Source organism: Eschrichtius robustus, chromosome 18, assembly GCF_028021215.1.
Source record: "Eschrichtius robustus isolate mEscRob2 chromosome 18, mEscRob2.pri, whole genome shotgun sequence".
NCBI lineage: Eukaryota > Metazoa > Chordata > Mammalia > Artiodactyla > Eschrichtiidae > Eschrichtius > Eschrichtius robustus.
The window spans coordinates 19,081,925-19,105,044 of NC_090841.1; the positions used below are offsets into that span (position 1 = coordinate 19,081,925).

The 23,120-nt window shown below is 35.4% G+C and overlaps 1 protein-coding gene across 7 annotated transcripts in view; it reads right to left on the reverse strand.

The window, feature by feature from the left end:
• FNDC3A (fibronectin type III domain containing 3A) overlaps positions 1-23,120 on the reverse strand; it is a 189,280-nt gene that overhangs the window by 16,741 nt on the left and 149,419 nt on the right. For all 7 annotated transcript variants that reach the window (XM_068527049.1, XM_068527047.1, XM_068527048.1 and 4 more), the window contains 14 exons: positions 22,194-22,332; positions 20,459-20,512; positions 18,248-18,372; positions 17,699-17,873; positions 15,806-15,892; positions 8,306-8,444; positions 7,702-7,770; positions 6,768-6,886; positions 5,446-5,551; positions 5,183-5,358; positions 3,530-3,643; positions 2,699-2,848; positions 2,311-2,594; positions 1,994-2,206 (listed from right to left, as the gene is read on the reverse strand). In XM_068527049.1, coding sequence (XP_068383150.1) covers positions 1,994-2,206; positions 2,311-2,594; positions 2,699-2,848; positions 3,530-3,643; positions 5,183-5,358; positions 5,446-5,551; positions 6,768-6,886; positions 7,702-7,770; positions 8,306-8,444; positions 15,806-15,892; positions 17,699-17,873; positions 18,248-18,372; positions 20,459-20,512; positions 22,194-22,332 — 1,950 coding nt within the window. The remainder of the gene's footprint in view (positions 1-1,993; positions 2,207-2,310; positions 2,595-2,698; positions 2,849-3,529; positions 3,644-5,182; positions 5,359-5,445; positions 5,552-6,767; positions 6,887-7,701; positions 7,771-8,305; positions 8,445-15,805; positions 15,893-17,698; positions 17,874-18,247; positions 18,373-20,458; positions 20,513-22,193; positions 22,333-23,120) is intronic.

Genomic DNA, 23,120 nt, shown 5'->3' on the forward strand with positions numbered 1-23,120 from the left:
TCACATAAAAAAGAGAATTCCCTTTCCCAGGCATAATTTTAATTGATTTGGTGAGGTTTTCTTAAGATTTACATAACAGTATGAGATAATATATAATTTCCCATAAATTATCCACTTGAACTGTTCAATGGAAAGTTTAACATCATATATGTTATCCGTATGCTGAATGTTCCCCAAAGTTTTGATTGGCTATTTAAAAAATTTTTGGAAACTGAGGAATGAATAATGAATACTCATATAGTTCTAACAGTCTGAAAACTGTAGATAGATTAAAAATGAAGAAATATTTAATGATCTTCAGTAAGAGTATATCCAAGAAGCAGTAATTACATAAGCCTTGCCTTTTGAATCTCCAATTTTTTTTTTTTTTTTAAATGATAGGAAAACAACCAGTGGCAAAACCACTGTCGAAAAAAGCTGAACGATAAGACCTGTGGTCAGGGAACAGCTGAGGTAGCATTCTGACATGATCCCACAGCAAGTGTAAAGAGTTGTGAAAAGTCAAAAGAAAGTAACTAAAGATATTAAATTGATTTAATGCATTAAGTTTATATGGTAAATTTACAATATCAATAAAACGTTTTAATTTATTTATTTTCCACAGCCAAAGACCATAAGCCATACCCCATACCCTACAACAATTCTCTAGATGCTAGCTAAATATTAACTATGGCTAAAGTTCTAAAATAAGAATATAAACTAATATAATCTATATTTAATAGAATCTTTGTTCTATTATCTTTCAACCAAACACCAATTAAACCTGTTTCCAGTAAACCTTCTTGCACTATTACCCCAAAAGTAAATGCTAGAAAGGGGATAAAAATAACTTAAAGAATTAATTCACCTAACAATAACAACATATATTAAAGATAAATGGCTATACCAAAAACCTGTGGCAAGGCAAAGAATTTCCTTCTAGAGATAAGGCTACAAACAGTACATAAAATTCTGCCAAGAACAAAGGCTAACATTCATAGAGGCAAAGATTTCAGGAAACGATCAATACTATTTGCTCTGTGTAATGCTCTTACTGTTGATACAGTATGTTTAATTCTGTATGCTATTTTAAATGTGTAAGTACTTCTGATAGAGAGTACTTACATACAAGTACCTTGAATATTCCATTATTGAATACTTGGCTAAGATACAAACCCAACACAAAAAACAAAGTAATCTTGGGAAATACTGTCCCTGGTACTCCGAATCTATCAGACATACAAATTATTTCTAATAAATTGAGTGAAAAAACAAACACACAAAAAAGAAAAACCAACAAAAAACCCCCAAATTCTTAAAAGATTAGAGTAACAGCTGTGAAAGATATATGGCATATAGTTATTTTGGATATAATATCAATAAACTACCCCAGATTGGAATTTGAATAATTTACACTACAATTATTTTGAGTAACACTATAATTCAAATGCATGATTTAGTGGGGTAAAATATGGCATGGATGTAACGAGACTGTAAAGGATGGTAGCACAGAGAAGAACCTGAGTAGCCAGGGGACTGGACTATTTATTCAGAGAGTCTAAGATCTGATGGTGAGGAAGTAAACTACTGCATTCACTTAGTGTGCAGGCCCTGTGAGGGTGTGGAGGAGGGTGAGATACAATCCCTGCCTTCAAGGATCTCAAAGGCCTTAAGCCAATCAATGATTTACTGTAAAAACTGCCTCTTGCTGGAAACAAGCACTGAAGAGATTATTTTGCAGCACAGATTACGTTTCTTTTACTAGCTTGAAGAGAGAAAATGGGTTAGAGATGAGAGCCAAAGAATAGTTCCCCAATTTTTTTCTCTCTTGCATCACCCTCACAATTATAAACAGAAAATCTTCATTATGTCTTCTGATGTTTCAAAAATGGCATACTTAAAAATTATTTATGAGACTTCTGTTTTTTAAAACTTAATTTACTTCCATTGTTAAAAAAAATTCACGGACTTAAGACCTGAGAAACTATATAAAGAAGCAATTAGAAACACCTACCTTCCATTCTTATCCTCCATCTGAAGGTGGTACTGAACAGAATCTGTCGACAATGTCTTTGGGGTTCCTTCTCCCCACTTCAGTTTAAGGTTCTGGTGGCTGAAGGCAACACATTCCAGACGAGGTGGATCAGGAGGGAGGGGTTTAGTTTTTAATTTTATCATGTGGCTGAAAGGACCAGCTCCAAGGCTATTCAAGGCTTGAATTCGTATTCTAAGTGCCATATTAAAAAAAAAAGAAAAAGTTTAGTTTATGATTATTCTATTTAAAGTGTCTCTCTGGTCTAGGCAAAAATTAACATAGTTTTTACTGTGTACCTGTATGTTGTATCTGGTTGCAAACTGTCTAGAATGTAGCTTGTAACCTTTCCCACAGTCAAGGGCTGTTTATCTCCAAAGTCTATGCTGTAGGCAAGGATTTCTGAACCATGATCACAAGGCTTTTCCCAGCTTACGGCAAGGCATGTAGACGGTGAATAGTTGGGATTTTCTATATCATCATCACTTACTTCTTGAAGACAAGTCACAATACCAGGAACTGATGGTGGAGTCACACAGGCTACTACTTCACTGAAAGGGCCTGCACCCACAATACTCAGAGCCTACAAATTAACAGAGCCCAAAAGGTAAAGACGCAATCATGAAAATGCTCACAAAACGCAAAACTCTGGATAGAGTAAAGTGACAAGGCCCTGAACGCCTTTACCTGGACTCTGCAATAATAGGTAGTTGCTGGTGAAAGTCCTTTTAATTCATAACTGAGACCGGGCCCACAGTAACATATCTGCATACTTCCTTCAACTCCTCCCCACTCCAATCGATATTCAGTGACATCAGTTCCATTACTCAAAGGGACCTTTAAATTAAGAAAAAGATAAAGGTCTTAAGTCCTGACATGATTAAATAGCTTTTGGGCAAAAATGTTCTTTACCTGAGCATATAAAAAACAGAATTTAAACTGTTCAATATTACATTTTTATTCATTAAGGCCACCTGAATTTACGATTTGTCAAAAAGTATAACTTTGTTTTCAATTAGAAGTAGAAATATGACTGAATCACTTTAGAAAGAGTATTTTAAGGTAAATATACTTCAAAACAATTCTATTAAGTAATATAAATGTTAAATCGTACAAGGACATTTTCTTTGTTAAATTTCAAAAGAAACTGAAAATGTAATTATCATTGATTATTACTATATGCAATAAATATACTAGAGACAATAAACATAAGAGAAATAGTATTATACTAATTCCTATGAATGTTTGTTCTGAACATTAAGCTCACCGTGGCTAAATATCTCAGTACCGAGACAAAGCCTTTGATAAAATACAAAGCACATCACGAATCTAAATACTTGTAATGTAAATATACCTTATTTAAATGCTTCAAAGAGAAAAAAGAATTCACTTTTTACCAAGTGAATTTAACTAGGACTTACTCTTTGTATAATTTATGGAGATGAAATGCACAGTATCTTTATTCTTTTATATAAACTGTTTTAATCACTTAAATATAAGTCAAGGAAATTACAGTACCTCCCAATTCACTTGTGCACAAGTTGCAGATCTCCATGTAACTTGAGGGGGCTTGCACTGATCTGGTGGTCCAGGGGCTGTAGTAATATCACATTTTTCTGAAAATGGTCCAAACTAGAAAAACAAATATTAACCAGTGTTTTCATTTTTCACCTACCAACTGCACAGCTCTCCATAAATATTCACAAATAATCAAATTCATCATCCCTTTCCTTTAAGACTAATTGGACATAATAAAATTCTAAAAGAAATCACAGAAAGTAAAGATTTAATTAATGATCATGGAAGTAAATATGTGGGGTATTTTAAAGTTTCATTTACTGTAGTTTCTTCTCTTGCCCCTTATTACTTCACGAATTGTTTTTGTAAAAAGGGCAGGGCATTCAGCAATTGGGTTGGTCAAATAAATACGAAGAAATTCTGTGAAGAGTGAAGAGATGATACCAATTAAAGGCGTGAGAGGTGATGGGCATAAATTATATCTTAAAATTTAGAATAGCTTTAGTAGGGTGTAAAAATGTAAATTCTCTGGAAATACAGAGAACAAATATTAAGATGATTTTGCCAGGTTATCACAAACCTGAAAATATAGGTTAAAGACACTAGCACTAAAGATGTTAATCCCAGTGTACTGCAGCCTTGAGGGGCTGACAAGATCATGACTTCAGAAAGGAAGGAATGACGTACGCAAGGAATGCCAACAAAGTATATAAAACTGACATGTAAGAAATTTAAAAGTAAGTTTACAGATACAATGAACTCAGTTGGAGAATGAGACATAAAACACAGCACAGTTTACTAAAATCTGAAATAAAGGGGAGAGACTTGTCAGTTTAATTTTACGAAATTTTAATTATACTGTAGTTTAAAGAAACACAGTGCTAACTCAGTTAAAGTTAAGAAATCAGTGCTTTGTCCTTAGAGAAGTTTTAATTCAGAGGGATGGGAGGTGTCACAGTTGAGTGGAAAGGGTGCTGGCTCTGGGGTCTGAGGCAGTGGCTGGCCTCCACCACTTCTTCGTCTGTGTGACTGCTGGGGCAGGTATTAGCTTTTCTGAGCCCCAGCTTCCTCATAAGTAAAATGGAGATATCATCTGTTTTGTCCATTTATGGAGTTGTACATAGATAATATATTTTTTTTAAAAACCCACACACACACACAAAAAAGAAAAACAACAAAAAAAGAAAAAAAAAAAAAGAAAAAAGAAAAACCCACACAAAACCAGAATGCTTAGAATGTAAGTTTTCTCCTTTAGGCAAAAAATGAATCACAACTAGTTGCAAACTAAAAAAAAGTAAATGCTGCATTTAACCAGCCTCAAAACACTTAATAACTCTAAGTATTTCATCTTATGATCATGTTTCTACTCTTTTTACGAAGTAAACCCTATTAGCACTGCCTGAAAGGCAAGCTTTAGCTCAGCTAAAGTCCAAAGTGTCACATATTGTAAGTGGGGTTTGAAAATACTGAGATTCTATAACAATTAAGTTATGGTATACACTGACTTCTCTCTTATTTATCAACAGAGGCTTATTAAAAATTGTAAAATTTGGAGTTGCATGTTGAAAGCAAAATGGTCAAATAATGGGTACAATGACGTATGTTATATGAAATACCACTGAGATGATAATTCAGTCAGCTCAGTCTTCCTACCCCCATTTTGTTAGCTGCACGCAGTCTGAAGCTGTAAGTCTTTCCAGGAAGAAGGCTGCTCACTGTACATTCCACTTCAGAACCTTGGTAAACTTCTCTGGGTTCATCTCTTTCTACAGGAGACATTTCCACACCATAGCAAGAAATGGGTGATCCACCACTGACCAAAGGGGGTCCTAAAGGTGGAAAGATTCATGCAATTTAACAAGAGGAATATATTTAATACTAACTTAATTATAATTTATTACCAAAATGAAAATTACCCCATCGTAACTGTATTTCTTTTGCTTTGGGTCTACCCTGTAATCTGGGAGGGAGGCATGGGCCAGGAGGCACAGCTGGAGTCTGCACAAGTAAAGATTCAGATACCTGCCAAAACAAAAGCAAAAACAAAACGAAAATGCCCCAAGCCAAATAATCAGACTGCTTTTGTTAGAGGAAAATAAGACAAACACAAAGATTGCACCAATAATTTGAAACTGTACTTGACTATCAACAGAAAAGGAATAAAGTTCTGAATAAAATCAAGCCCAATTAAATCATTAAAACTCAAATTTTATACAGGCAAATAAAATAAAGACATGTATTATGTGACCACTAGATACAAAGAAAGTTACCAGAAAAAAACCCCCAACCCCCCCACCCCGCCCAAAACTCTTCTTTCCATAATTAAAAAAACCCAAAAAAAACCAACAAAAAAACCCCTCCATATAACCTAATGGACATTATTTTTGATCATGTCCAAATGGCTCTACAAATCTCTTCTAAAGAAGGATGTTTTAACATTCTGTAAATGCTATCTGCTGTGTTTTCAGGAGGTTTAGACTATTTTGTCCACTTGATTGTATTTGTAACCTAAACGTTAATTTATTTATTATTAAAAAAAATCTTTCCTTCACCCTAAAAATAATTTAAAAATCAGGTAAGTTTTCCCAAGTATTTGGCATCTTTCCAGGTATTTGGTATTACTTCTAATTTCTATGCTGTTAAAAAAAATCTTTTAGTTTTATTTTAAAAAACTTTCTCTTAAAAACACTGACACAAACTCAGTGCCATATTCATTATCTGCACTGCACTTAAACTTTTTCCAAACATAAATAAAATATTTGGTCATCACCTTATTCAGAAAGGCATTCATATAAGAATACTATAGATGCTATATTAGAAAGATAGGTGTCTTTTTTTTGGTGGGGGGAGGGGAGTGGGGGTTTGCTTTTTTAAAAAATCTAGGAAGATTTTCTTATTAAAGAAAATGAAGCAATTGGATCCAAAGCCTGTTGGGCAGGACTTGCAACTCAGTTTCACAGTACTCTCATTTTCAACAAAACGCTTATAATTCATTAAAAAGAATAAATATATGTTTTCATATATTTATTCTTCCAAAGCTAAACAGCAACCAGACAATAGATATTCACTAAATTTTGACCATAAGCTAAGTACTATATGTATTAGAATAGTCTGGTCACTATAAATTTAACCACCTGGGTTATACATTTATGATTTATTTCAATATTTGAGGTGGCATCTGATGATCTCATCTCATTTGACCAAACTTCGAAAAAAAAAATCTGCATGTAAGTATTACCGCACTCTGTCCTCCATCACTGATGCAGTAAACTCGAAAACGATAGAAACAGCCTGGATTCAGTCGATCGCAAAGATGTTCCCTAGTAGCTCCACTGTATATCATATCCCACTTGTTTCCTGTAAGGTGAAGAATTATGTTCAATCAGCTACCAGGTAATGTTTAACATTTTGGTACCATGGACATAGCAGGTATCCTAGCTTCACTAAGTAAGTGTTTATGTAATTTGTCAGAAACAATTTAAGCCTGTTTTTAGTTTCCTGGAAATGATCTAATTTTTTTTATGTGTGCAGCTTCCTAGACCAATTTGCATGGCTTTGTTGAAGTGAAATATCTCTGTAACTCTGTGCAGACTTTGGCTTAGATTGATAATTTACTTTTAATTAAACATTTTAAGTGTTTACTGGGCCGGTAATAACATTATATAACACACAAAGAATAGAAAGAACCAATACCATAGGAAGTTTAGTCTTAATTAAAAGACATCCTTATTTTTTGCAAGGAAATAGGCCATTTGATAGAAATAAAGATTGTTAAATGTGTGATTCAAGAATAAAGTTTACTAGGCAAAGAATTTATTACTAAAACTAGTATAATGTAAGTTAAATTTTAGAAGATGATTTTTCTGATACATCTGGGTATAAATCTAACTGAGTAAGCTAACCTTCAGAAGACTTTAGATATACTGGAACTGAGCAATGCAGACAAAGGAGGGAAAAAAATAAGAAAACAATATAGCTATACAGCAGTCTTGCATTTGAGTCACTGTATTTCTGGAGATTACAACTTAAAGTGGGTCATAATAGGCAAAATCTTAAATGCTACAAACAAAGGAAAAAATCAAGAGAAAAAAAAGAGATTATACAAAATTTAAAATCATGAAGAGTAAAGGTAGACTGGTATAAATCTATCAATTTTTAATAGATATTCTTACCATTAGAACCTTCTGCCATCTCTACTACATATTTATTGATGGCTGTTCCTCCATTGTCTTTTGGTGGGTCTTTCCAAAGAAGGAAAAGTGTTATTAGGCAGAGTATATACAATTAAAAAAATCACATAAACTCATAATAGACAAAATACCAAACCCAGGATTGCTCTAAAAGAAAAAAGAATCACCTGCAATGATTTAAAAAAAAATTAACTCCAGCATCTCATTTACTCTCTTGTTTTTGCATAAGGTAGTACATAAGCAGGTGCTCAATTAATTTTTGTTTTAAATGAATAAGTGATTTTAATTTCTCGTGAAAACCAGGATGAGACAGGAAACTGTAGCTACAAGTTCAGTAATCTTTCATTTCACACATTGCTGCCCCTGCTCAAAGTTCTACAGTGGACCCCAAGTGTTTCCTCCATCAAATCTGAACTTAGTATGTGTGACTACAAAGCCATCCTCAAACAGTAAATGAGTCTCACATTTCTCACTGAACTTACTTGAGCTAACAAATTTATTCAAGTATCTTAAAAATGATCTAAATATTCAAATCATTTTAATCAAATATAAAAGTAATGATATACAAGTATGCATAATATCTTACCCCAAGTTATTTTAAAACTATGTGAATGTATCTTTCCTTTAACTGAGGGCTTTACAGGTACTCCCGGTTTATCAGGGCATGTAGTAAATTCAACTACTTCACTTGGATTACTTTTACCTTCTGAGTTATAAGCAATAACCTATGATGAGAACACAAAGACATAAAATAATTAATGTTTGATACCTAATGATATAGGCTTAACGAACAAAGTGATGAGAGACAACTAGGCTCACTCAAATGATTTATGTGAGGATTGCTTGTCTTCAAAAGGGACTCAGCATTAAAAACAAAGGGGATCCATCCACGTCTCTATATACACCAATATGTATAAAATAGATAACTAATGAGAACCTGCTGTATAGCACAGGGAACTCCACTTCACTGTACAGTAGAAACTAACACAACAGTAAAACAACTATACCCCAATTTAAAAAATAAATAAAAACAAAAACAAACAAAAGGGACTTAGCATCTATGAAGAAAATTCAGGTATAACCCCCTTTTAGAATCAGTCTTGAAAATACAAGTATAAGTCTAACATTTTGATACTAAACAAGAGTCATCACTGGAACAAGCTATAAGCTATAAGCTATCTGGTGACACTTGATGGGCTTTAGGCTTGCTTTAACTTATTCTTTTATTATTCTTCAGGGGTTTAAAAAAATGCCCACAAATTCTCTGAATTTCCTCTCTTTAAAAGATAAAGGTTAATTCCTCTTCCCTTTGAATTGTACTTAATGACTTGCTTCTAACAAACAATGTAGAAGAAATGATGGTATGTGTATCTTCCCTATGGAGAAGCCCAGGTGGTGAGGAACTAAAACCTCTGACCAAGAGACAGCAAGGAGCTGAGGACTCCTGGCAAAAAGTTCACTTGAGTGAACTTGAAAGCACATCCTCCAGCCACAGTCAAGCCTTCAGAAGACTGTAGCCCCAGCTGACATCTTGATTGCAACCTCACAGAAACCCTGCATCACAACCATCCAGGCAAGCTTGTCCTGAATTCCTGACCCACAGAAACTGTGAGATAATAAATGTTCATTTTTTCAAGCTAAGTTGTGCAGCAATAGATAAATATAATTCATATTTATAATAATTATATTTATTCAATATAATTATATTTTTCACTTTAGAAATTTAATTACATATATATTTTAAAAATTTTATTTATTTTACTTATTTTTGATCGCATTGGGTCTTGGTTGCTGCGCATGGGCTTTCTCTAGTTGCAGCGAGCGGGGGTTACTCTTTCTTGCGGTGCGCGTGCTTCTCAATTGCGGTGGCTTCTCTTGTTGCAGAGCACGGGCTCAGGGCACGCGGGCTCAGTAGCTGCGGCATGTGGGCTCAGTAGCTGTGGCTCGCGGGCTCTAGAGCGCAGGCTCAGTAGTTGTGGAGCACGGGCTTAGTTGCTCCGTGGCATGTGGGATCTTCCCAGACCAGGGCTCAAACCCGTGCCCCGTGCATTGGCAGGCAGATTCCTAACCACTGAGCCACCAGGAAAGCCCTATGTCTGTATTTTTACCTATCTCTTCTACTGAACTTAAAAGTTCCTCAAGTCCAATATCAAACTTGATATGATTTTCTCTTCTCCAAACCTGCTCCATCTCTGTTCTTCCCCATCAGTAAAAAGCACTACTACCATTTACCTAGTTACTCAAGCCAAAAATCTAGAAGGATCTTTGATCCTTTCTCTACACCTATTTGTCAAATCCATTAGTAAATCCTGTACTCTACCTCCACTTCTCTGTTTTCTATACCTACCACAACCTTAGTTAAAGCCTCCTTTATTTTATGTTTGCTGAATGACTGTAACATACTACTAATTAGTTTCTCAGCTTTCATTCCTTTCCTTAACCTCATCTATTCTCTACATGGCAGCCAGAGGGACTTTATCACTTCTCAGCTTCATGGCTTCTCATTTTACCAGAATAAAATCTAAATTCTTATCTACAAAGCCCTATGTGATTCCACCCCTGACTACCTCTACTCGAAAGGTTCGGGTCTTTTACATTAGCAGTTATTTCCTTTGCCTGGAATGTTCTTTTTGACCTTGACATGCCACCTCCTTCTTGTTATTCAGATCTGTTTAAATGCCATTTCCAAAAAGACTTCCTCGACTACCCAGTCATTCTGTCAACTCACCCTATTTTAGTTAACTTGCATAGCACTTATCACTATCTAATATTTGTTTGCTTGTTTGTCATCTATTCCTTCCACTAGGATATTAGCTGTTTTGATCGCTATTGAATTCTTAATTGTTTAGAAGAGTGCTTATCATAGAGCAGATGCTCAATAATTATTGGCTGAATGAATGAGCCATAGGTGGGGACCACTATGATGTGACACTACAGACGAGGATCTAAATAAATCTATTACCCCAAATAACTCATGCAACCCATGAGAACTCAGTAAAATTTAGTCCAATTGTTCAGTTTTGCTCAGGCTTCCTCATCAGTCCTCCCACATATTCAGATAGAATTTCAGGATGTTTTCTCACTCTGCTGCTTTACAAATTAGACTACAAAGGGGGTCAAAACACTTTCAACACAGTACACAGTGTTTACTTAAACCTCACAACTAGAGGAAGATTTTTTTAAAAAACTGAAGTATAGTTGATGTACAATGTAAGTTACAGGGTGTACAATACAGTGATTCACAATTTTTTAAGGTTATACTCCATTTATAGTTATTATAAAATATTTTCTATATTCCGTGTATTGTACAATGTCTTTTAAAAAAAAGAAACTTATTTATTTATGGCTGTGTTGGGTCTTTGTTGCTGCACACGGGCTTTCTCTAGTTGTAGCGAATGGGGGCTACTCTTCCTTGCGGCACGTGGGCTTCTCATTGCAGTGGCTTTTCTTTGTTGTGGAGCACAGGCTCTAGGCGTGCAGGCTTCAGTAGTTGTGGCACACGGGCTCAGCAGCTGTGGCTCGCAGGCTACAGAGCACAGGCCCAGTAGTTGTGGCGCACAGGCTTAGTTGCTCTGCGGCATGTGGGATCTTCCTGGACCAGGGCTCGAACCCGTGTCCCCTGCACTGGCAGGCGGATTCTTAACCGCTGCACCACCAGGGAAGTCCCAATGTCTTTTTTTTTTTAACTTTTTATTTTATATTGGAGTTTAGCCGATTAACAATGTTGTGATAGTTTCAGGTGCACAGCAAAACACCTCAGCCATATATATATATATATACATGTAACCATTCTCCCCCAAACTCCCCTCCTATCCAGGCTGCCACATAACATTGAGCAGAGTTCCCTGTGCTATACAGTAGGTCCTTGTTGGTTATCCATTTTAAATATGGCAGTGTTGTACAGTATGTCTTTATACTTATTTTTTTATACCTAGTAGTTTGTACCTCTTAGTCCCCTACCCCTACAGTGGCCCCTCCAAAGGAAGCTTTTATTTTTTAATTTTTATTTATATACTTATTAAAATCTTTGGCTGCACCGTGCCGCATGTGGGATCTTAGTTCCCTGACCAGGGATCGAACCCGCGCTGCCCCCCCCCCCCCACGTTGGAAGGCAGAATCTTAACCACTGGACCACCAGGGAAGTCTGAGGAAGCTTTTAAAGTAAAAGCAGACTCCATAAAAACCATAAGATCCACTAATTATGTTTTTAAAGCTATATATGTCAGCACTGCCTTTTACTCCAGTTAGCCAGTAAGGTATAAAACCATATTTTCCCCCAAATTTTACAAATAATCAAAGCATTCATTTAGTGTCCACCACAGAGGGAGCACTGTGCTAATAACTCTAGCTGTGGTGCACTTTTTACCTTCAAAGAGCTTAGAATCTTTGTGCAGATTCTAAGCAGACAGGCAATATGCATATCAAAACAATTAGGCAACAGAAGAAAGATTACTATGGCCTAAAATGGTCCAGAAAGGCTTTGAAAAAGCAAATGAAAGTGATAACGGGGTTTTCACAGACAACAGCAGTGAAAAGGGGAAGACTGGGTAAGAGAGAATAGAAAGACGTGAGTACAGGAGCAGAAGGGAATAATAAACAGTGAGCTCTGCTCAGGGAAGGATGAGTATTCAGTGTGGTGAGGGAGCCAGTTCAAGTAAGAAGTGAAAGGCAGGGCAGTTAAAAAACTGAATGGGTTGGAATATAAAGAACCTTATAACAAATTAAGGAAATTGTATTTTGGAGGGAAAGCTGTGTTTCAGACAGATTAATCTAGGTATAAAATATAACTTGGATTAGAAGGTGAGCAATTAGCTTGAAAGTGATACAGAACAGGTTTGGAGATTTAGTACTCTTTAGGACAGAAATGACAGCTGGCATAAGGCAAAGAGATGATATTTCCAAGGCAGAAAGGGATATTCCAAGTAGAACTAAGGACTAAACTTGGGCACACTTAGATAAGGGCAAAGGAGAAAGGGAGACATCATAAAATGACAACAGACAAGATGAGAAAGAAGAGGGAACATGACTCTGTACTGTCATAGATGCTGATGTATGAGCAAATTTCAATGATGGAAGATAAGTGAAATTGATGGACCCAGATACTGTTTTGATTTCTCTTCACCTGTGAGAAGGCCTCAAAAACAAGTAATAAGCTGAAGTAAAGGTATCTAAGGGTTCTCAGCTCAAGGTACTCAGACCTTGACTTTTAGAAGCCTTGCTACTTGAAAACATATTTTTCAGGAACTTCAGGAAATAAGGCATTAGTTTTCTAGTGGCCCAGAGTCATAGGGACTGGTCACTAGTCTCTGAAGGTTTTAATTCTTTCTTTAAAATCTGGACACTAGGTCCTAGCACAGCTTCCAAGTGAACCACTGGATGGAATTAGCATTGTTCACTTGTTTATCACTCTGAATTTTAAATGATTTTAAGAATTCTGATTGCTCTCTTATGCTTTAAAGTTTTATTTTCATTTTTCTTTTGTCCTTTAAATTTTTTCATTGTTCTAATTTTGTTTTAGTATTTTGAGTGTCCTAGGATTGTCCTTACTGTACAACCTAGAACTCTGGCATTTGGTAAACTTGCTCAAATTTGAATTTTATGTTAATCGTATCCTTATTGTTTCTTTACAAACAATAATATACTATTTAGTCACTACTTCCTGCATTATAACATTTTTATTGCTTTTGCTTAGTATTCTATGATTTCTTTTAGAGTGTTAAGATTTTACTTTGATATGTTTGCTTGAAAGAGGAGACTGCAAATGTCAAGCTAGAAAGGAAGACTCAGACATAGAAGTAGGATTTAATGATTCAACCCCACCTCAGCTGGCACCCAGTTCATGGCAGATTCAAAATAAATGTTTGAGCTTCTAGAAAACTTCATACAGTCACCATTTTCTATTTCCTAATATTTTTTTCCCTCCTCTAGATCAGTGGTTCTCAAATTTTCACAAGCATCAGAATCACCTGAAGAGCCTGCTAAAATACAGATTGCTAGGCCTTACCCCCAGAATTTTAAAATAAATTTACCAGATTATAAAGACATTAACAACTTCTCTTTTAAAGATCTGCTGGTATGATAATCATTACTAAAGTAAAAATGCAACCCAACACCATAAGAGGAAAACTGGAATAAATGTACATACTTCTTAGGTATTTTATAAATCTTGTCAATAATAATAACTGTATTTTAAAATTAAAATGACCCAGTGTTATCAGAAGTTTTAAAAAGGAAGATAATATACAAAATAAAGCATGACAAATATAATCATTATGAACTGCATAATCAAATTTCCCATTATCATTAAAATTTTCTTAGGTTCTCAAGGAGTAATAAAATTTATCTTTTGCTTTTTAATAGTGAAAACAATTTACGATGGCTTTTATCATTTATTTGAAATAAGTTGTTTAAACAAGCAATGGTAGGAAAATTCAAATGTTGAATTTATCAACTAATAAGCATCCTGTTACATTTTGGGGAAAACCTCTGCATAAAAATGTAGGCTGGCTTATATTAACTGGTATATTAGCTAATTCAAGCACTGTCTGCCAAGAAATAGCAATGCATATCACCAACCAAGTCAGAGCTAAAATATATGCTAGAATGGATGAAATACTAGGAAAGATACAGAATTTTCAGGAGTCTCCATAGGAGAAGAATTTTCAAAGCTTGCTACTGCTTCAAGTGAGCAAGAATGATATGTGGAGTCTCCAGGCCTCAAGCAAGCAAGGATGACATGAGGTAGGTTGGGTGGAAGCAGCAGCATCTGCCTAGTAGAAACTCGAGCACCCTGACTAGGACTCTAGGGAAGGATATAAAGGAAAGAGGAGGAGTTTCATCCAATAAGTAAATATTGTGAACATATGTGGGGCAAAGTTTCTCACTGATGATGATGGGAGTTAGAAATAAGTAAAGGGAGAAAATTAGAATTAACCTATGGCACTAGATTAAATGGAGGTTTTTGGTGCAAACTCATGATTTTTAAAAATAGATATCCTAGAAATAAGAATACAAATGTGTTTGTGCATGTAAATTGTGTATGTGTGTGTGTATACACACACACAAGACATACATACATACATCTAGTTCTTAGCCTTGTCCACTGAGAGGATGCCCAGGAGTAGCAATACCCTTATAGCATTAAGTATACTTACTACCCAGATCTTGACTTCTAAATACCATTGTCCACTCAAAGGACCCAGGTGCTTTGAGAAATGGCCAATATCAAGGTTGACGAAGAGAAAGTACAAGATGAGAATGAAATATCATGTGCCAGAAAGAGTGGGCTCAAAGAATGATTGGGGGCGGGGGGACATGTCAAAAAAATTCAGAAGTCAGCCTGACAAGGGCTCCCAAATCTAAGACAATTTGAACCTCATAACTGATAGCCATAGCAACAAAATATAACCCACTCAGTAAACAGGAATCCATGAGTTCATACTGATATAAATAAATGAGAAAAGAAAGCTTTTCCTTATAGTATAATGCCAATTAATAAATGTAGAAGGAATGATAAAATTAAAAAAAATCACCACTTGGCAACCATTAATCATGATTACTGAATAATTGATTCAGGCAAGATTTATCAATGGGTGTTAAAACTAGTGGGTGAAACTTTGATGAGGAACAAGATGTCTACAGAGTATTTACAAAATACTTATCACAAAGGGAAAAAGAACAACTGTACAGTGAAGAAACATGGAAGATATCACCTTCATCAAGTAACTACTAGTGACTGGACAACTGAAACTGTGCACCACTAGATAGAGCATTAAAATATCATTACTTTTTTCTGATACACCTGCCAAAAAAGCATATTCTGACTATGTTCAATGACATCCACATTTTAAAAGATGTTTTGTTCACATTTTGCAAATAAGACTCCTGTAAAACATTAAGACTTTTGAATTTAAATACATAAAATTTGAGAAGCATTATTATATAGTAAGAAAGTAAAACAATAAAGCTCATTAGAAAAGGCCAAAATATTTAAGATTTAAAACCACAGGAATGAGGCATGTACCTGCCTTTAAAACAGGAACAATAAGAACAACAAACAGATCTTTCAAGGGCTTTCAAAGCTTACCTTAAATTTATACTTTGTACTACGTCTGAGATTTTTCACTGTGTAAGCAAGGTCTTCTCCATCATATTTAGGCTTAAAACCATATCCCTGGAAAGGGAAAATAAGTCTTCATTAGAGGTCTAACAGCAGAAATGTGGGGAATAAGGAATATGTGAAAAGATTCAGGTCCTCTTCATCTTCTGTTACGTGCAATGTGATTAATGTTTGGTTGAGGGTAATCTTCACCTTGATGCTTCTATCTTGAGTAGACAGATCCAGAAATGCTACTGAACATTTGTAGGAGGATGGAGAAGACCACTTATTCTCAGTAAATACAGCAGCCAAGAGAAGATCTTTGTATTGAGGGAAAATGAGAGACAATGGTAACATCACGATCAGTAAGCTTATCCCTAGAACTAACAGGAATTTCCCAGACAGATGTTGCAAGAGCTAAACAAAACCATAACTATTTAACTTTCCCTGAACACATAACTGTGTTTAGGTGAATAGATGAATAGTCGGTTGTGCTGGCAGGTTGTGATGTCACTTAGGTTTGGCATTATTTATAGCCCCAGGGACAATGCTTCACTACTTTCCCAATGTTATTTTTAAAAATTAAAAAGACTGAGATATAATTCCCAAACCATAAAATTCCCATTTTTAAAGTATAAAGTTCAATGGTTTATAGTATAGTCACAAACTTGTGAAACCATTGTTTAATTCCTAGTTCCAGAATAAAACCTGTACTTTACTTTCTGGTTAGCAGTCACTTTCTCTCTTTTCTTATACGCCAATATACTTTCTATCTCTATTATACACCAATATATTTCTATCTCTATGGATTTGCCTATACCCATAGAAATGGAATCACACAATATGCAGTTTTCTGTGACTGGGTTCTTTATTTAGCATAATGTTTTCAAGGCTCATTCATGTTGTGGCATATGTCAGTACTCCATTCCCTTATGTGGCTGAATGATATTCTACTGCACAGATATATTACACTTTGTTTATCCATTCATCAGCTGATGGACATTTTGGTTAGTCCCACTTTTTGGCTATTATGATTAATGCTGCTGTGAACATTGGTGTACAAAGTTTTGTACAAACATGTATTTTCAATTCTTCTGGGTATACACCTAGAATGGACCAAGCTATTTTTTTTAAATTAATTTTTATTGGCGTATAGTTGCTGTACAACGTTGTGTTAGTTTCTACTGTACAGCAAAATGAATCAGCTATACATATACATATAACCCCTCTTTTTTGGATTTCCTTCCCATTTAGGTCACTACAGTGCATTAAATACAGTTCCCTGTGCTATACAGTATGTTCTCATTAGTTGTCTATGGACCAAGCTATTTTTGACTCATATTGCTTCAGAGTAACTCTGAAAAGCTATGGAACTATATATAACTAGGAGAAGACAGCCTAACTCTTGTTTAGCTCAGTTCTAGCTCACAGGAGATGAGACATTGGTAACTAGATTCAGGCTGCACTATATAGTCTCATGTGAGGCTCTTCAAAGTTTCTGTGTCACTTGGAGAAGCAATGCATGAACACAGTTGGAGAAGGGAAACATTCTCTTTTCTTATCTTTTGGAGTTGCTTAGTCTAAGGCTGTGGTGATCCTTCCCTCTCTTTATTTTCCCCAAAACATATATACTTAAAATGTAGTCTGTGTTGTTCCCAGGCATAAAATGTATCCAAACACACATAAAAACCAAACCCCCCCTCAACACATCAAGAAAACAAAAGGCTGAGTTGTCCCTCACTTCCAGTCCCTCCCAAACAGTAATGAACTGAGGTTTCAAAGCATTTGGGAAAGGATCTAACTATTGTGGCAATATTTACTGTATCAGGATTAATGTCACACTGAAATGTTTTAAATACCATATTTAAAATACATACTTACTGAAGTTTCTTCCTCCATCTCTAAAATATAAGAAATTCCTTCATCTGATGGTGTTCCTGAGGGTTTACTCCATTGTAAGGATAACCAAGTAACCCCAGCTTTAATTAATATAGGACTTGCTGGCATAGAAGGGGCACAGCCTGAGGTGTAATATAAGACTTCTTCACTAAAACCACTGTTGAAGCAAATGGTTTTTAAAAAGGAATGAAAAAAAGTTATTTTTTATAGCCAAAGAACTCATTTTTGATAAGTGACATTTTGGGGGCAAATGATAATTTTGATAACTAATTATAATCCAATAATATATCTTGGATTTGGTAATATCTTTATGGTGACCAGGTCAGATACCTAAAAGTGAATTAGTATTCTTTTAAAACTGCAGTTTATGTAATTAACAAATTCTCTTTTAGCTTTGCTAGGTTAGTAACACATCTTAACTAAATCAACGAAGTGATAATAACTAAGGCAGAATTTTTAGTGGATAATTTGGACTGTGAATAATTTACACAAATGAATAGTCTAAAATATCTACATTAAAATGTATCTTACCTTGGACCATAGTCATTTTTGGCTGATAGTCTAAATTTACAACCCATTGCTGGTGACAGTTTAGTAATTTTAAATTGCTTTTGTAAGCCCGTGTAACACTGACAAAATTCTCCATTTCCTTTTCCCTAAAAGAAACAGTTATTATAATTCATTGTACATTACTGTAAAGAGAGAAATCCACATTAATTCCTAATTGATAGTAACATATTAGCTAGTGTATATTAAAAGTCATCTTTGTTACATGCATGTCATGAATCTCAAGAGAAGTCTAAGATAACACATCTTTTATATGATACTCACTGTTCATTAACACAGAATTCAAAAACTGAAGAGCAGGCATCTCTGTATAGCTTCTTGAACTAAGCACCCTGTTTTATAGCTGATGCTTAACCTCTGGCTTTTAGTGAAAGCAACCCTTTCCGGGTATGGATCCCACAGTCTCTATGGAGGGACTGGTAGCGGTGGAAACAGGTTGATCTTTGATATGCATAACTGGCAGCTTTCCTCAACCTATGAAAAGTTCTATGCAAACAGTTTCAAGAAAAGGTCCCTACCCATCCCCAAACCACCTAGATAGCTGCTGAACTTCCTTAAAGATTCTGGCACTACTACTGCTTAGATTTAACACTGAAAGAGTATAAACAGAGAGAAAAATCCCATTACAGGCATTAAGATGGGAGAGAGAAAAGTCTGCAGTTCAGGACAACTGAAGAGTTTTAGAAATTTAAGATGCTACATAAAATCAACAAATTTTTTATTTTCTACCCATTTCTTGTTATTGTGTGGTAGAGGTAAAGGGCCGTTAGGGTGACCTCTGCTTCAAAGAAAACCTTTAGTCTGAATCTGGTTGCTTTATTGAACTCTAATGTTCGTTTTAATAGTGTTTATAGTTGATTCTATCAAGTTATCTAAATAGAAAATCATGTCATCTCTAAAAAATGATAATTTTGCTCCCCCAGCCCAGCCACCATAGCTCTACCTCGTTTTGATTCCAAATCATACTGTATTAGCTATAACTTCCTGAATAATGTCAAATAAAGGTGGGGAAAACTGGCAACTTTGACTTGTTTTTGCTTTGCTAGAAGCGCTTTTATTGTTTAGTGATAGTACTGCACTTAATACAAAACTACCAAATAAGGAATTACCTTTCTATTCCTAATTTGTTTTGAGTTTTAAATGAGATAGGTGATAAATTTTATCAAACATCTGTCATAATTTATTAAGATGATACGGTTTTTCTTCTCAATTACTATGATACAGCAGTAGACTTCCTAATTCTGAATTCTCTTAGACCTTCTGGAATAAAACTTACTTGGGTTGCGCCTCGTTACTCTTTTAACATACTGCTGAATTCCCAAATTAGCAGTGGAATTTCTTCTACTCCCTCTGGCCCCTCCTCTTAGCTGCAGTGAAGCAGCAGGGCAAAAGAGAACATGATATATATAAATGACAGTAAAACAAAGTACTAAACAATAAAGCCCAGTATGCTTGCTGTGGTAGGTTGAATAACAGCCTCCAAAGATATCCAGATCCTAATCCCTGGAACCTGTGAATGTTACCTTATATGGTAGCAGGGACTGTACAAATGTGGTTAGGGTAAGGCTCTTGAGATGTGGAGAGACTATCCTGGATTATCTGGGTGGGTCCTAAATGGAATTACAAGTGTCCTTTTTAAGAGGGAAGCAGAGAAGGACTTGAAGACAGAAGAGGAAGAAGGCCATGTGATAATGGCAGCAGGGGGAGAAAGGGCAATCTGATGTGGCCATGAACCAAGTAATGAGGACAGCCTCCAGAGCTGGAAAAGGCAAGGAAATGGGTTCTGCTCTAGAGTCCCTGGAGTAAGCACGGCTGTGGTGACACGTTGATTTTGGCCCAGTGAAAGCCATTTTGGATTTCTGGTTTAGAGAATTATGAGAGAATAAAAGTGTTGTTTTAAGCCACCTAGTTTGTGGTAATTTGTTAAAGCAGTCACAGTAAGTGAACATGCTTGCCTTTAAGGCTGATGTGAAAGAAAATATTCCATCAAGTTAATTAACCAAGTGATAGCTTTGATGGTGGTTTAGTTGAAACCAACTAGAACACTGGGAAGTCTGGTCAGTAAAGGTTTCTAAGAACACCATCAACTGACTCATACACCATAAACAAAAAGGTATTTCTGCCTGAGGATATGCATACATTTTAGCCTAATTTAAAAAGTTTAAATGTACTTACCTCATCCCATTCTAAAATAAAACTTTGGATTTTAGAACCATTGTCACTAGGTGCCTAAAACAAACACCAAAAAACAAACAAAATGAGTACAAATTAGTACTTTTATAAAAGATATTGTGATGATCCAATCTAAGGCATCTATTGTGTGCTGCAGATGTTCTCTGGGATTTAGCCCTGGAAAAATTCGCACAGAGAATACAGAAATGCATGCATATCCTATAATCCTTTTAACTTCAAGAAAACAAATCAAGAGGCTACTCAAATTTTTATGAACACTGAACAATCTCTTTTATCAAGATCTCTTAACTTTTATAATCCTTTTTTTAAAAAAATTTATTATTTTTGGCTGCATTGGGTCTTTGTTGCTGTGTGTGGGCTTTCTCTAGTTGCGGCGAGCGGGGGCTACTATTTGTTGCGGTGCACGGGCTTCTCATTGCGGTGGCTTCTCTTGTTGCAGAGCACAGGCTCTAGGCGTGCAGGCTTCAGTAGCTGCGGCTTGCGAGCTCTAGAGCACAGGCTCAGTAGTTGTGGTGCATGGGCTTAGTTGCTCCGCGGCATGTGGGATCTTCCCAGACCAGGGCTCGAACCCGTGTCCCCTGCATTGGCAGGCGGATTCTTAACCACTGAGCCACCAGGGAAGCCCTATAATCCTTTAAAAAAAAAAAAAAAACACTTTGCCTTTTATCAGAAGGCTTTATCAGCTTTAAGCTCCTGGGATAGATCCTGTCATTTTCATTAAAACTCAACTTACAATCTGAAAGTGATATTGTATAATACACTAAAAAGTGAAAGCTGGATCTCTGCTTCTAGACTCCACGTGTCAACTGCCTAAGACTGCTAATTCACCAATCTGTTAATTTTCAGTGGTGAAAATTTCAGCTTTTTGGGTCATTTTTCCCCCAGTATTTAATCACTCTAAAACTAAAGAATTTCACTTTCATTTCAGTACAATGAAGAATTGTTCTTTTCCTCTAGGACTTTTGAATGTGCTCCTGGACATCCATACAGGTGAAATATCTGTTTATAATTATCACTGCCTAGAACCTAATTCCATTTTACAAGGTATTTGTGGTATAGTTTTAACAGTTACTGTATTCCCCCAAATGCAACTACTGTGCAACTTGAGAAAGATTGTACTTAATTTTATTCAGAAATTTACCAAGACCTAGGTATCATTTCAGAAAATCATGTCACCAATGACAGTGATGTCTGTGGTGTGTGAATTACCAATTCTATCTAGTGTCTTTCCATTTCATTGCATCTTCTTGTGTAGCTGGGCACAAATATTTATATATTAAAAAATACATTATTCTATTAAAAATAATTTTATTCCTCCTTTAAGGCATATTAATATTTTAAAAACTATGAGTCTAGTTAAGTTATTATGAATCTCATTTTAGGATAAAATTCAGGATATAAAGGTGTCATTACAGAGTATTATAGAAAGTAGTAATGAGCCTGAGAATTACACACTGCAGTGTCATCACAAATTCAGTATAAGGGCTGCTAATTATAAATCAATCTTTTCTGCTATACTTACATTATAGTAAGAAAAACTGATAAGAGTGTTATTTTAGGATATAAGGAACAAATGCCTATTTAATACACCTGAAGAGCAAGAGCAAGTTAGCTTAAACCTCTTTTTGTCTCCAAAAAAAAAATGAAGTTTAATACTACAGAAGAAAAAAAAGGAAAACAAACGTCCAGTTGGAAATACCCTAGAGAATATTCTTACCTTCCATTGCAAAGTGAGTGAATTTTTGGTCCGATTGGCTATCCTTGGTGGATTAGGTATGTCAGGTTCACAGCTCAAGGTGGTAAAGGTTTCAGCTTCGGAAGGAGTTCCCTTTATAGAATTGTATTCTGCCTGGACTCTAAGGTGATAAAATAAATTGTTTTAACCTGCAGGTAGAATCACTGTATCCTACCATTCTATAGCATCACCTTTAAGTACAGGCAAGTCAGTAAGATGCCCTCTGAATGTTCTATTGAGAAAATACGCATATCAGAAATAAAGGGTGACCCTTAAAAAAAAGAAAAATAGAATAGGCCAGGGGCTTTCATATTTTTCTGACTGCCGAAAGTAAGAATACATTTTAAACTGTGACTGTGTCTCTCAGATATGCATTTACACACACACACGCATGCACGTACAAGTACCCTGAAACAATATCCTTAACTAGGGTAATATACTGATACTTTCTATTCCATTTGATTATATTTAACTTTAAAAAAATTCTGAATATAACCCACAAAATTAATTTCATGATTCAATAATGGTTGCAATCCACAGTTTGAAAAATATTAGGTTGGATGATACTTTGGGTTTATCCATAGGATGTGTAATTGAAGACTTAATTTAATAGTTTAATAGGAATAATCCCAATTACAAGTGTTCTTTTTAAAAATAGAGGTGACTGACTAAATCGTTATCCTGAGTCCCAGCTGGGGAGACCCTAGAGTCTGTAAAATAATTTCGGTAAATTATAAAAGAAGAACTGTGCAGAACAAAACAGTAGTATCTAAGTTATCCTAATTAAATGTTATGAAATTCTCAGGGTTTTAATATCCCAAACTTGTACAAAATATGATGAAGTAAAAATATGTAAGTACAAGTATTATTTATGATTCTGTTTCGTAAAAGTTTCAAAAGCTGGGACAA